The sequence below is a fragment of the Salmo salar genome, chromosome 29, assembly GCF_965601325.2.
Source record: "Salmo salar chromosome 29, fSalSal1, whole genome shotgun sequence".
In the NCBI taxonomy this organism is placed as follows: domain Eukaryota; kingdom Metazoa; phylum Chordata; class Actinopteri; order Salmoniformes; family Salmonidae; genus Salmo; species Salmo salar.
Genome location: NC_138319.1, coordinates 27326219 through 27342115, shown reverse-complemented (window position 1 = coordinate 27342115; position 15897 = coordinate 27326219). Strand labels below are relative to the sequence as shown.

Sequence of the window (15897 nt, the reverse complement as noted above, 5' to 3'; positions counted from 1 at the left end):
TCATGCCTGATCGAAACCACCTACTGAAAATAAATGTAGCCATTTGTTTTTTTATATTGGACTACATCTTTACTGTTATAATATATTTCAACATAATGTGTGTGTTTTAATGTCATTCTTTCTGTTATTTTACGTATTGAAATCTGATTTTACGTAAGGCACTGCTACGAACCATAGGTGTGTGAGGTGCTCGCTCGAAGGCCCCCGTGGAGGAGAAGTCAACAGAAATGTTCATAAATAATCATTAGCTAGCACTGGCACTACTGATTTGATTTTTACAGTGATCACTACACCATGGCAGATGATGGCGAGTTGGATAACTATATTATAATCTATCCTACTGCCAGTATGATGTTTTCTTGCTTGATGTGAATTGTATCGGTGTTTTAAAAGCCAATCTAGCTACTATAGCTAGCTATGTCAAGGGGATTTATTATGCTATTTACATTGTAGTTCATTGTTTTCCAGCAGCTAGGTCGGTTACTATTCATGTTATGCATGTAAATGATTAGCTAGTTATGTTGTGCTGTTATTCAATCAATTGTAGCTTTACTAGCTAACTATCTCACATAGCGACTGAATTGTTGTTGAGAGATTCAGCAAGGTAATGTAACACCTAACAAGTCGGGAGTTATTTTTGGGTCGCAGCTGCTGGAAATTCAATGTTTGGGGGAGGATAGAGTGTGTGTGAGCGTGAGAGATACAGTGAGAATCGAGATTGATGTGTGTGTGCACCATTGATAGTAAAATAATGTGCGTGCATGAGAGATCCTGTGCGCACTTGTCTGTGGTCAAAGGGCAGCTATAACAGTTTCTCCCACTGAGACAAGATACTACTGACTCAGCAGGTCAACCCAGGACACATGCGGTACCTCTGTTACTGTTGCTTTCCCTCTGAGACTGAGGTTGTAATGCCTCTCCCTCTCTCTGCTTTCCATTCTGCTGTTTTTCCACTCACTTTTTATTCTCCTCCTCTTTCTCTACTCCCTTTTTAGCCCCATTTATATGTCAATGTCTCCCTCTTGCTCTCTCTCTCTCAATTAAATGTCAATTTAAGGGCTTTATTGGCATGGGAAACATATGTTTACATTGCCAAAGCAAGTGAAATAAATAAATACTTAGTGAAATAAACAATAACATTACACTTATAAAAGTTCCAAAAGAATAAAGACATTTAAATGTCATATTATGTATATATACAGTTTTGTAATGATGTGCAAATAGTTAAAGTACAAAAGGGAAATAAATAAACATAAATATAGGTTGTATTTACAATGGTGTTTGTTCTTCACTAGTTGCCCCTTTCTTGTGGCAACAGGTCACAAATATTGCCCCTGTGATGGCACAGTGTGGTATTTCACCCAGTAGATATGAGAGTTTATCAAATTGGATTTGTTTTCTAATTATTTATGGATCTGTGTAATCTGAGGGAAATATGTGTCTCTAATATGGTCATACATTTGGCAGGAGGTTAGGAAGTGCAGCTCAGTTTACACCTCATTTTGTGGGCAGTGTGCACATAGCCTGTCTTCTCTTGAGAGCCAGGTCTGCCTACGGCAGCCTTTCTCAATAGCAAGGCTATGCTCACTGAGTCTGTACATAGTCAAAGATTTCCTTCATTTTGGGTCAGTCACAGTGGTCAGGTATTCTCTCTCTCCCCATGTTCCATGTAGACGTGCATTGGATGAGCTGTTGAAGGAAACCAATAGGGCTGGGTGCAAGCAGAAACCATGGGTCCAGCCGGCTGGTGAGTGGGATGTGTTAGCAAAGGATCTGGTAAAGGATCTGTTATGGGTGTTTGGCTTTCAATGCAGAATGTACTTGACTCTTGGCAAGGTGTTGACTGACCCGGACAGACCGGTGTCAAAGTTACTGGCTCATATCGAAGGCCTTGCTGGCTTTGCAGTGTTCATTTTGGTTCAACTGTCTTTCAGGATGAGGTGTCTGCTGCGCAGCACTAACAAGCGTTTCCTGCTCAACACCATTCCACAGCGCCGCCCTGCTGGCCACTCAGGAGAACAGACATCAAAGAGTAGGGGGCAGGACACCACCCAGAGACAATGGGGGACACAGGGACAAAGACAATCATAGAGACAGTCGAGAACTTTCTCTTTTGTGTCCATCTTTAAGACTAAGATAGCAACACAGGTCAAGACAGCTACAAAGACAGAAGGGACAGAGACAATGACAATGACAGAGACAGCCATAGAGACAAGAAACACCGACATAAAAGAGCCTCTGGTCACAAAAGAGACTTTGTCCCCAAAACACACAGTCCCCATCTTCTTCTAGACCAGGGTTTCCCAACCTCAGTCTTGGACCCCCCTAGACCAGGGTTTCCCAACCTCAGTCCTGGACCCCCCTAGACCAGGGTTTCCCAACCTCAGTCCTGGACCCCCCTAGACCAGGGTTTCCCAACCTCAGTCTTGGACCCCCCTAGACCAGGGTTTCCCAACCTCAGTCCTGGACCCCCCTAGACCAGGGTTTCCCAACCTCAGTCTTGGACCCCCCTAGACCAGGGTTTCCCAACCTCAGTCCTGGACCCCCCTAGACCAGGGTTTCCCAACCTCGGTCCTGGACCCCCCTAGACCAGGGTTTCCCAACCTCAGTCTTGGACCCCCCTAGACCAGGGTTTCCCAACCTCGGTCCTGGACCCCCCCTAGACCAGGGTTTCCCAACCTCGGTCCTGGACCCCCCTAGACCAGGGTTTCCCAACCTCGTTCCTGGACCCCCCTAGACCAGGGTTTCCCAACCTTGTTCCTGGAATCTTCTAGACCAGGGTTTCCCAACCTCGTTCCTAGACCCCCCTAGACCAGGGTTTCCCAACCTCGGTCCTGGACCCCCCTAGACCAGGGTTTCTCAACCTCGTTCCTGGACCCCCCTAGACCAGGGTTTCCCAACCTTGTTCCTGGAATCTTCTAGACCAGGGTTTCTCAACCTCGTTCCTGGACCCCCCTAGACCAGGGTTTCCCAACCTCGGTCCTGGACCCCCCTAGACCAGGGTTTCCCAACCTCGGTCCTGGACCCCCCTAGACCAGGGTTTCCCAACCTCGGTCCTGGACCCCCCTAGACCAGGGTTTCCCAACCTCGGTCCTGGACCCCCCTAGACCAGGGTTTCCCAACCTCAGTCCTGGACCCCCCTAGACCAGGGTTTCCCAACCTCGGTCCTGGACCCCCCTAGACCAGGGTTTCCCAACCTCAGTCCTGGACCCCCCTAGACCAGGGTTTCCCAACCTCAGTCTTGGACCCCCCTAGACCAGGGTTTCCCAACCTCAGTCTTGGACCCCCCTAGACCAGGGTTTCCCAACCTCAGTCCTGGACCCCCCTAGACCAGGGTTTCCCAACCTCAGTCCTGGACCCCCCTAGACCAGGGTTTCCCAACCTCAGTCCTGGACCCCCCTAGACCAGGGTTTCCCAACCTCAGTCCTGGACCCCCCTAGACCAGGGTTTCCCAACCTCAGTCCTGGACCCCCCCTAGACCAGGGTTTCCCAACCTCAGTCCTGGACCCCCCTAGACCAGGGTTTCCCAACCTCAGTCCTGGACCCCCCTAGACCAGGGTTTCCCAACCTTGTTCCTGGAATCTTCTAGACCAGGGTTTCCCAACCTCAGTCCTGGACCCCCCTAGACCAGGGTTTCCCAACCTCGTTCCTAGACCCCCCTAGACCAGGGTTTCCCAACCTCGGTCCTGGACCCCCCTAGACCAGGGTTTCTCAACCTCGTTCCTGGACCCCCCTAGACCAGGGTTTCCCAACCTCGGTCCTGGACCCCCCTAGACCAGGGTTTCCCAACCTCGGTCCTGGACCCCCCTAGACCAGGGTTTCCCAACCTCGTTCCTGGACCCCCCTAGACCAGGGTTTCCCAACCTCGGTCCTGGACCCCCCTAGACCAGGGTTTCCCAACCTCGGTCCTGGACCCCCCTGGGGGCATGTTTTGTTTTTTGCCCTAGCTGATTCAAATAACCAACTCCTCATCAAGCTTTAATGAATTGAATCAGCTGTGTAGTGCTAGGACAAAAACCAAAACGTGCACCCAGGGGGAGGCCCCAGGACCGAGTTTGGGAAACCCTGTTCTAGAGACCGCTCTCTCCACTGACAGTAGCTCCTCTTCCTCAGTCCACTCCAGGGCCAGCTCTCACTCCATAGGCCACACCTTCTATCAATCAAACCAGTGCAGCAGACCATGCTCATCTGTCAAGGACACGCCCAGTGGAAGGAGCCACGTGTGACATAACCTTGGCAGTGCTGTAACGGTGTTTCCCAGAGGAGGTTTCCCCCCCCCCCCCTCAAATACATAAATATCCCCATTGAATGACTGGAAAGAGACTGTGTTTGCTGTTGTAAGGTTGTGACAAGTATAACTAATTAAATTGTCTTTGTTTTACTGATCTTTTAACTAGGAGTGTCTTTCCTATTTCTATTACCAAACCCTTTACCCTGTCTTGCATTCAGCTCTGTTAATCCATTGTGAATCTCTCTGGTACAATCGGCAAACTGACATTAGTGACAGTATTAGAGCCTAGTCCTGAGTACAAGTTACTGGTAAAACCTTTTGAGATAATCAATCCAGATCGAGTAACTGAGTTCAGGTTACCGAAGTCATGCCTGCATATTCTACAGGGGTACCCAGGGTAGACTGGCTGAGGTTTGGTGTTTTCCATATCCCACAGATGTAATGTGCCTTATAATCCAGCACTTACAGTCCCAAGGGCCTTTGACCTTTTTTTTGCTTTTATGTCCCTTGCACTATGTATAGGGATAACAGTTTTCTGCCAACAGAGCGAACTGATTGGGTCTTATCATAGGTTATAACCATAGGGCTCAGGGAAGTTTGCCTGGTCAGGTTGGTAACCTACCTTGCTAAATATATTATTCTAGCGTTCAAATTTCTCTTCTCATGTTAATGGTTTTTAACTAAAATATAGTCTACACAATTAGTCCCACAAAATGAAATAAAGTATAAAATCCCATAATGTAGAAGGAGATTTTTTATATAACCCTTTCCATTGGACATGAACTTGATTTACCGTTTTTATTTCACTGTCTCTCATAGTTTGATTAATGGTGCTGTAATTTCTTCACTCAGAATAGATTTGATTTAATGTCGTTTGAATTCTTCTGTCGTTCCTCACAGTTGGTCGTGTTTACATAAGGCTGTCGCCACTGGGTATGCGCTTTTTATCGTGTCTCCCTCTTCTGGATATACCCGCTTTATCAGTCTGTTTGTTAAATAAATCATATCTGCTGTTTCCGTGACACTCCTCGGGTTCTGTAAAACCAGTTTTTTTCTTGAATCCAATATCCAAAATATGTTAATTCAATAATTAGCTGTTGATAGTGATGATAATAGGCTAATAACAGTAATATTATTCGTATTAGGCCATCGTTATTTTATATAGATGTTTTATTTAAACAGGCAAGTCAGTTAAGAACAAATGGTCGTGTTTACATTTACAGCATACAGCGGCCAAATTGTGCGCCGCCCAATCACTGCCGGTTGTGATACAGCCTGGAATCGAACCAGGGTGTCTGTAGTGACGCCTCAAGCACTGAGATGCAGTGTCTTAGACCACTACGCCACTTGGGAGCCATAACTTCAATAGGCCTCATTTTAATTACCATCATTTTTTAGGCAACGTTAATAATTGTAATTGAATGTAATTTGGTTATTTTGGATTGTGATAATTTATACGATATGAAATATATTGTTGGCGCAATTTAATTTAATCTTGAATTAGTTCAATGTTGCTCTATAGGCGCTCCTGGGGTTAACCCAGGGGCTGAGACAACATCCGCATCAACCATCTCTCCCTACAGCACTAATTAATACGTTCCATCTGGTGTTTCTAGCAACCCTTGGGTCCATAGCCCGTGCTGCACTATATACGGCTATGGCCCCTCTCAATGGCCTACACAGCACTAACAATTATTGCGCTCCATATCAAGCCCTTAAAGGCTTTTTAATTGCAAACCTGTTTGTGAATCAGTGCATTTGGTTTCGTGCGTCCGCAAAGGGTTCAGCAACGCCGCATTACCTTTCACTTAAAACCATTACGCACATTTCAATGCCATAGATTGGGGGTCTAAATTGCATTTTACGCAGTCACGCTTCATAAACTCCGTCTCCAGTGTAGCGGGGATTAGATGCGGATTAACAGTTTCCTTCCTTTTTCAAACGACGAGCAAGTATAAACACCTTTAAGCGACATTACATGGACTGATTTGTATGGAATTGGTTTACTTGAAGTTTATAGCAGGTGCTGAGTGCCCCATTAAGATGCTGGTGTAAGTGCTCTTGAAGAACAGTGCTGCCATATTCGATTCTGTGTGTTTGACTGGCATTTGTTGTATTGGTTGGTTATTGATGGCCTGCAAGGTCATCTGAAATAAATGCTAGTGCTTTATAACATTACAGTTATAACATCGTAATAAATTGGACCTTTTAAGTCATGGGCCTTAAGGCCTTAACTGCTGCCTTGCCCTCAGTTGAGGTCCTGGAGAGACGCGTATTTCCACGCGCCACGCGCGCTAATTGAGTTCTGTTCCTCACTCCATGATAATTGGTTTACATCCTGGCTCTCCTCTTTACTTTACCACGAGGAGTGTTGTTTAATGGAGCGAGCACCTGTCTGCCTAATGACCAGCAAACACAGAGGGAAAGTGGCAGCGGGAGACACGAGCTCTGAGGCTGTTGGTTAATACCAGTAACCAGAGATCCGTTCAATTGTGTTAAATGAGCCATTTGGGATGGATTTTAAAAGTCGCAGGTTCGGAAACTTTTGACAGAACACTAAAAGGTATCCAACTAGGAGAGTGTTAAGTTAGGACGAGATCTTTGATCCCCTCACATTGTCAAGTTTCCAAGACAACCGCCTCCCAATCTGAGTTGTTTATCACCAGGGTCAGTCGATGCGAGTAGCCCTATAACATCTGGCTATCGATTTCCCCCTCTATCAATCGCATATTGATAAGAGAACTAGGTTCATATAGGCTACACTGAGTGTACAACATATTTGCCCTCCAGAACATCCTCAATTCATCGGGGCATGGACTCTACAAGGTGTAGAAAGCGTTCCACAGGGCTGCTGGCCCATGTTGACTCCAATGCTTCCCACAGTTGTGTAAAGTTGGCTGGATGTTCTTTGGGTGGTGGACCATTCTTGATACACACGGAAAATGTTGAGCGTGAAAAACCCAGCAGCGTTGCCGTTCTTGACACACTCAAACTGGTGCACCCTCTGAATGGCACATTTTCATTTGTAGTCTTACCCAGAGCGACTTACAGGAACAATAATGGTTAAGTGCCTTGTTCATGGGAACATCGACAGATTTTCCACCTAGTCAGCTCGGGGATTCGAACAAGCGACCGTTTGGTTACTTTAACCTGTCTCCTCCCCTTCATCTACACTGATTGAAGTGGATTTAAGAGGCGACATCAATAAGGGATTATAGCTTTCACCTGGATTCACCTGGTCAGTCTATGTCATGGAAAGAACAGGTGTTCCTAATATTTTGTACACTCAGTGTAACTGTTCAATGGCTGACATTGTTCGACGGCAGTGACATCCACATACAGGCACTGCACTCCCATCGTTTCTTCTTCTTTCCCACCAACAAAGCTAAAGCAAGCCGTGATGATGCTGACATTCTGAAGACACGTTCTGTTTGCGTTTCTCACCGTGATTGGTCTCGCAGGCCACAATCTCTCTGATAAGGTATTCGGTGGCATTAACCCCTGTCTGCGCGCAGAGATAGGACCCGCGGATTCCCCCGTTCATCTGTCCATCACTGCATTAGGACCACCCGGCGGCAGGTGGGTGTCAGATACCCGCGTCAAACAGTGCAGTGTTTGCCGAGGGCATTGATTTGTGCACGGTAAATTCTGTTCAATCATTATCGGACTGCGGGGCAGAGAATACAGACACAAATAGAAACTAAGTAGTGAACTTTTCCGTTTGTGTAAACAGTGAGACCAATGGCTTAGGTGCAACAGGGTCACATGGTGATGACACACCTGTCCATGGCCTATAGCGGCGCCAGGCGCACGAGCAGCACAGGTAGAGCAGAACACAAGGTTCCGCGCTGCGTAAGCTATAGGGCGCAGGTACGTGTGCACACACACCCGTTGGATAGCCCTGGCCCTCGGCAGTCATGAATCGAGAAGAGCACTACTATTCTCCCGCGCAGCTGTTCAAAGACTCCTGCGCCTACCAGAGACCACACAGCGAGGACTACAGCCACAGCCCTCCGCCCTGCCTCTACATGGGCCGGCAGGCTCAGTCCGTCTACTCCTCGCCCTCCATGGGAGGGCTAGACCAGGCGAGTCTCCCTGACATTGCTCCGTACAGTATTCCCATGCGAGAGGACCCGGGTGTGCCGCAGCTCCACCACCCCCAGGGGCCCCAGCAGACTCTCCAGCCAGGGGGTTACGAATACCCGGGGGGGTTGGCTCTGTGTGCCGATAGGAACAAATATCACCTGCCTTTCCCCTGGATGAAAACCACCAAGTCTCACGCGCACACCTGGAAGGGACAGTGGGCAGGTAACTCACTGCAGTCACCTTGGACATTTTCTCATAGTTATTATTACCGCCGTGCTGCAAAGAAAGGAATTAATCTATGGCCTATCAAGGAATCTTTACGCACACATTTATAGGAATATTGCAGACCTTTCCTTTATGGTATGCCTATCGAAAAGGATTCGTTTGAACACTTAGTTTCAACACATTATTTTATACTGTACAAATATTAGACAAGTACATCTAAATACAATATTTCAACCAAAGTATTTCCTCAATAGTTAAAAATGGAACATTCAGGAGTTTTATTTTGCCAATAGCAAGGGAGTGATTGTTATGTATAGAGAATTCATCAAAAATTACACTGAACATTAAGTATAATTCAAAAGCTATTTGGCCTAACTCTCGCATTCATTATACCATATTGCTGCTTTGTGTGTAGCCTAGCTATGCCACTGCTGTGAATATAGGCCTTAGGAATGACCAAACGTTAGTCGGCATAAATGTTCAGTTAGTTTGAATATACCGAGGCTTTTGTGCACGTATAAGGACTTAAATCACATCATGATGTCTACAATATACAGTATGTCGTGGGTGGGTGTCAATTTTCCTTGTCAATCAATCTGTAAAGGACCTGTGTTCCCCTTATATAAACCACAATGTTTTTGTATGCCTCTGAAGGTGTGCCTCCTGTCTCATGTTCCAAGTTGCGATTTACTTCAAATATGTGAACATTTCAGTTGTGGCTATTTATTTGTTAATGATTTGCTAATGGCAGGTATGATCCATATAAGCCTTCGTGAAAAATGTTTCGTATTACAGATGAAAGTGTCTTACAATAACCTTAGTTATATCAATATGTTTTAATGTAAAATATATTAAAGGGTATATAATTAACGTGGAGTGTTTAGGGATAACAGAAGATAGTGAATCAACTCTTAGTCCTAAAAGTATTTTCTGTTGCGGCCATTTTAAATCAACTCGGTTCAGCGGGTCAATGGGAGCATTTAGGATTATTATTATTTTGGGGCTAAAATAATTCAACAAGTTTTCAAACCACTCACACAGCTTTTGCGTTGGTTTCAATGAAACGAAATATGAAAGTCATGTATGTTACTATGGATTGAATTTGTTAAATAAATTGAGGGTAACAACAAGTGGAAAAGTTGATAAGTCTCAAGCAGAATCGGTTCTTCTCTGCGTAGGCCTATAGACAATTATTCTCTCAACTCAACATTCATCAAAGATTATCTAAACCATATTGTTTCTAAGCCTATTATTAAGACAATTATGATAGAAATGTGTTAATTATTATAACCTCATTAGGCGATATGTGTTTTTATTGTTTATTATTTAAGAAAATCATGTAACTTTACAAGCGATTAACTTTTTCTTATCTAATTTCGATAAAAGTTTATTTCAGTGAAAATATTTTCTTCAACGGACAAACGCAACCACTGCAAGAATGAACCAACTCTAAATCTATGAAGCAGATCAAGTATTGAATAGAATAGATTTGAATTGTTTATTTTTAAATCAACGACTCCCTTCACCAATATATCTGAACGAAAGTTTAACAAGTGAGCTATAGTTTCAGAATTCAAAACACAAATGAATTGTAGTGGTAACAGTGGGGAAGTATAAGGGTATACCTTCATCATGTAGGTCTATACCTACACTTGAAATAAAAGTGATTGATTGAAATAAACTTTTCACGGACTGTCTCTAAATTGCCTTGCTGATCCGGGCTGATCCTAATGAACCCTTAAAGTTAGTGAAACCTTTTCAGGTGAAATTGGTGTTAAATATAGACTAGATATATAATATAGTACTAGAGATTACACGCATTATAAACGATATTCAACTATTGTTGGTTTTCGTTGTAGGTTTTCGTCAACTGACTCAGTCATAAAAATGTAGCTATAGACCTATTCTTTCTTTTTAGTATTTAATAGTAATTTTCAAACCAATTTATTGATCCATTTGTGAGTGTTTGTGATAAATGTGCAGTTATGTAAAATTCAATGTGCTGTGGTGGCCCAAGTAGATTTAAGAGTGATTTGTTTCATTTCAGGGCTTTGTTCTTCACAGAATATATGATGCCTCACATAGAAACTTTCCGTCTATGTTCAGTATAGTATATCTGTTACTAAAGCTGGACCGGCATCTGTGAGAGTTGGCCTGTGACGTACATGGTGTACTGTTTGTTTCAGATATCATCAGTTACCCAATAGAGTTGTTTCTATACAGTCTTTGGTGATCAGTGTGTGAGCTGACTGTGTTCAGCCAATGTGCTGCTGTGTGTGTTTCAGAAAGGTACACCAGAGTTGTAAATGGTGAGTCATTACCAATTGCACCTAGATTGAGGCTTTACTGGGACTTTGACTGTGGCAGGATACAATGTTTAGTTCATCGTGAGTGCCACAAAATTGGATACACCATTCTACCCCTCCCCTTTACCTTTCTCTCTCTCACCCTGTCGCCCCCCCCCCCCCCTCCTCCTCAGGCCCCTACATGGTGGAGGCGGAGGAGAACAAGCGGACCAGGACGGCCTACACGCGAGCCCAGCTCCTGGAGCTGGAGAAGGAGTTCCTGTTCAACAAGTACATCAGCAGGCCGCGGCGTGTCGAGCTGGCCCTCACCCTCAGCCTCACAGAGAGACACATCAAGATCTGGTTCCAGAACCGACGGATGAAGTGGAAGAAGGAGGAGGACAAGAAGAGAGTGAGGGGGATCGACCCCGAGCAGGACTCGTCCATTACGTCAGGAGACTTGAAGGATGAGGCTGGGGTGGGAGTCGTGGGGGCAGGACATCCCACCACCACGACACCCCCCTCACCCTTACACGCCCACTCCATGTCAGGTTCTAGAGACTCGGCCTAGCAGGGCTGATATGGATGGATGAAAACTGGACAGACACTGAGGAAAGGGGACGCTCTTAGGCTGCGTTAACACAGGCAGCCGAATTCTGATATTGTTTCACTAATTGGTCTTTTGATCAATCAGATCAGCTCTGAAAAAGAGCTGACGTGAAAAGATCTCATGTGATTGGTCAAAAGACCAATTAGTGGAAAAAAGATCAGAATTCGGCTGCCTGTGTTAACGCAGCCTCATTCAAACAGACTCGGTTGGTATTATTCATGTACATTATCGGCGGTGACAGATTGAAGAGAGGTGAAAGGCGAGGACTGCAGGTTCATTGTCTGCGATATCATTCTGCGACTGAACTCTAACCTCATGTTGTCGTGCTGAGGACATGCGGGTCATGCACTGATGATGACAGTTGGCATTGGACATACGTGTACAGACCCACTGCTCTGGTCTGCAGCCTCTCGTTGCGTTGTCAGAAGAGGGCAGCACCCAGTGCCTGGAGAGACAGTTGTGATACAGACCACACAACTCTGTTGAGAGTGACGTCGGGCATCTAGCCTACTTTGATTGCTTTACTAAAATCAATGCACTTCAGATACCTTCTCTGAAAATGTTAGCAGTGTACAACCAAGTTTCATTTATGTATGTAAATATATGCAGTCTATGCACGGGACATGATTCTGTCAATATTGACAATACTGATGCATTTTCTGATAAATTGGTATATGACAAAAAATGAGTCAATCACACCAATTATATAGCCTATTTATGTACTTAATGTTATCACATCGTTGATGTCTTAATGATAGGCACTGTGAATAATGTACTGTATTTTGAATTCTTTATTAAGCTATAAAGTTCAAGTTTGAAATCAGAATAAAGTCAAATGAAACATGTCCAGTTATTTAATTACTTGGCACATTGTACAATTACGCCTTTACGCACAACAATAATGCTGACATTATTATCCACTATTCAAGCACATTCAACACAGCAGGCAGACCACACGAAACCGTAAGTCATCACGTCAGTCAGCCGTGGGGCTTGTTTGACATTGCAGCCGACAGAGCAGGCGACTGACGACTGACTGATCTACAAGCCAGTGGCGGTTCTAGACCATTTCAACTGGGGGGGGCCAAGCTGGGGCCAGTTGTACTGTTAGAGGGGCCAGTTACATTAGACGTTATTGTTGTCATATCGTTTTCTTCACTGCATTGCAGGCATTAGCAGGCAAAATACCATGTCCATAATCATTATCGTTGCCACTGTCTAATAACGGATGTAAAAAAAGAAAGATAGCAAAAATTTGTTATGTAAAAATTATTTCATACTCCATATTTAGGAGGGCCACAAGGGGTCCAAAATTGTTGTCACAGGGGCACTGCCCCTCCTCCCCCCTCCCAGAACCGCTAGTGCTACAAATCACCTTGCATCATAAATAACGACTAATTATTTTTGTAGTCAATCACAATTTACCAGTGGTGTAAAGTACTTAAGTAAAAATACTTAAAAGTTTTACTTAAGTTGTTTTTGGGGTATCTGTGCTGTAATTTACTATGTATATGTTTCACAACTTTTACTCTTACTTCACTACATTCCTAATGAAAATGATGTATTTACTAAGTCATATATTTTACCTGACACCCAAAAGTACTCGTTACATTTGGAATGCTCAACAGGACAGGAAAATGGTTCAATTCACACACTTATCAAAACAACATCCTGGTCATCCCTACTGCCTCTGATCTGGCAGACTCACTAAACACAAATGTTTCATTTGTAAAGTATGTCTGAGTGTTGGAGTGTGCCGCTGACTATCCGCAAACAAAATACTTTTTTTTTTTATCGTGCCAGCTGGCTTGCCTAATATGAGGAATTTGAAAGTATTTATACTTTTCATACATAAGGATATTTTAGCAATTACATTTACTTTTGATACTTCAATGTATTTCAAACGAAATACTTTTACTCAATTAGTATTTTAATGAGTGACTTTCACTTACATTTACATTTACGTCATTTAGCAGACGCTCTTATCCAGAGCGACTTACAAATTTGAGAAATGTTCTATTAAGGCATCTTTACTTTTATTCAAGCATGACAATTGGATAATGTTTCCACCACTGCAATTGACCTATGATACGTTACAGTTTTGGTGTTCTCAAATACGGCCATAGTTTGTTGGGTATGTCGGGGACTAGGGGCACCTGTAAACGGACATGACAGATCTTCTTCACTTCATCGATGGCAGCCGTTCCCGGATCGCTCCTCTAGCTACCGTAGGATGGTCGTCTTGTTGTTAATCCGCGTGCATATCACGAAGGGGATCCTAAATGGTCCTTGTATTCCGTATTGACCCGGGCCATGCGTCAAATGAAATAGTTTATACTGGCCTCCAGATCAGCAAAGGGCGCGGGACCATACCGCGGTCCGTATGATTGGAGATTTCTCCACCACAGTACCGAAAACATTCACAAAGTCGTCGTAAGGAAGATCATTCACTGATCCGATGTCCATGTTAAACTCTGCTATCTCGTCTGCACAGACTCACCAACAGCAGCCCCAAAACGGACCTTTGGACAGGTCAACAGAAAAGCCCATTGTGCAATTACTGTAGGGTTAATGAACTCATCGACAACAAGGCGCTTTGGAACCACTCATGCCTTTTTACGCACAGCTTTGTAGCCTTACTAGCCTAGAATGCAACCTAGGCCTGTTTGTTGTATTTCAAAATGTTTGAATGGAGATAAAGTGGTATTTGACAGCTTTTAATTTGATGCAAGCAAGGTGAATGACACTATTGACATTCAGGACACCTGCAGGAGTCGCTCTGGCGACAAATGTAGCTCTCGTGCCACCTGTCGTGCATTTTGTGCCGTTATTTTCCCCCGCCTTCGAATATAATACACCACTATTTGTTACCGATAGACCTAAAATCCACAAAAAACAGGGATCATTTTAAATACTTTATTTCAAATGTAAGAATAATTTCGAGAACTCAAATGGACAAACATGAAGATAAAGTAAGCAACTTCACACGGAAAAAACACTGACAGAATAATCCAGCAGTCCCCGGAACCTGGCTCTAAATTAAAATAGCTGAAATAACTCTTATCCAAAAGCAGTAAAAATACGACTAATATTGCGTTAGTTTCACACAGTAAATTCAATATAATGTGTGCAAGAAGAGGTTATCTCAGCCCAACACTTGGTAGTAAAATGTATTAAATGCTACATTCATTACTATGTTTCAATGTAAAATATTTATTTATCAATTTCTACAGTGAAAGAGCGAGCATTTGATACAAACACTTTAATTGACATATTCATTGTTAAACATATTTGGAAAAAGCAAGTATTCAGTGCATTTAAAATCCACAGCAATATATAAATATAGACTGCCAGTGCCACAATATAATGTGAGATCTTAAACAGAGTATGTCAGGGTTGGGTAGATTACTTTCAAAATGTAATCTGTTACAGTTACCTCTCCAAAATTGTAGTCAGTAGCGTAACTTGTGGATTACCCAAACTCATTAACGTAATCTGATTACATTCAGTTACTTTTAGATTACTTTCCCCTTAAGAGGCATTAGAAAAATACAAAAATGTATGTTACCAATTTAATAACATCTATTGCAGTATAAATCAATGTTAAAGTTTACGTAGCTGGCCATACATGGATGTTCAATTTCACTTTATGTGTTGGTTATGCAGTCTTCTTCTAACCCATCACTTTCTACTACATATAATAATATGATTAAATGATATATTTACATTAATATATAGAATTTATAAAATGGATGCAGCAACTACAGATTGCCCTTTAAGTCTATCAAAAGTGTGTGAGTTTGAGCATGTATCCATTAGGTCTATGGATGTATTGTTTTATCAGCATGAATTAGATTGAGTAATAAAAACCCTACTTTTATTCCATAGGCTGGGATCCTCACTATGCAGCTGTTGCAAGAGCACATTTTTCACTGGCTGTCCACTGGTTTCAAAAACAATGATTGATAGGCAGCTTAAACTTCTTGAACTTCCATTATTGGGTTCAAAAATACATTTAGATTTGTGAACAGCCATCCACAACAACCACAATCCGTAAAGCACAAATAGCTAAACGAGAGAGCAACAGTGTGATCCACATCAATGCGCTATGTGTATATCAATAATAAGTGATATCGGTATCGCCGTAGACTACACCACTGATGTCATCCTTACCTCCAAGTGTTTATTCAAGTTGGATAATCTTTGGATGCCGACAGCAGTCGTACCATTGGAAGACATAGCTTGGACTGTAGCCTACAAAAGCCAATTCTTGCTCTTTTCCCTCGATCCATCAAACACATTTTGTGTGTCATCATAGTGGTCTCTGACTTGTGGTCAGACTCGCTCAGGTGAAAGAAACATAAACTTGCGCCTTTTTTCAATGCTGATTTGAATGTCATTGAGAAAACATCCTTTCTGAATTTAAAAGTAATCCTCAAAGTAATCATCTAGTTTTTCAA

The 15897-nt window shown here is 43.3% G+C and overlaps 1 protein-coding gene and 1 long non-coding RNA gene across 4 annotated transcripts; both read left to right on the top strand.

Moving 5' to 3' along the window:
* The first annotated feature begins 172 nt into the window (after window positions 1-172).
* LOC106590451 (uncharacterized) lies at window positions 173-4393 on the top strand. 3 transcript variants are annotated; one of them, XR_014383089.1, is made up of 3 exons: window positions 173-307; window positions 1674-1747; window positions 1935-4393. It is a non-coding gene; the product is annotated as an uncharacterized LOC106590451 (long non-coding RNA). The 3 variants fall into 3 exon arrangements; XR_001325049.3 differs by having other exon boundaries at window positions 190-346; XR_014383088.1 differs by having other exon boundaries at window positions 173-1747.
* Window positions 4394-6806: 2413 nt separating this feature from the next.
* On the top strand, window positions 6807-12282 carry LOC106590452 (pancreas/duodenum homeobox protein 1-like). Its single transcript, XM_014181508.3, has 2 exons — window positions 6807-8539; window positions 11022-12282. Exons 1-2 carry the CDS (start codon window positions 8149-8151, stop codon window positions 11396-11398), a joined length of 768 nt encoding a protein of 255 aa, XP_014036983.1. The 5' UTR covers window positions 6807-8148; the 3' UTR covers window positions 11399-12282.
* The last annotated feature ends 3615 nt before the right edge of the window (window positions 12283-15897 follow it).

Coding starts and splice junctions, on each gene's coding strand:
- LOC106590452 (XM_014181508.3), top strand. CDS start 8,149: ATGAATCGAGAAGAGCACTACTATTCTCCCGCGCAGCTGTTCAAAGAC. Junction 8,540..11,021: donor CTGGAAGGGACAGTGGGCAG/GTAACTCACTGC, acceptor CCTCCTCCTCAG/GCCCCTACATGGTGGAGGCG.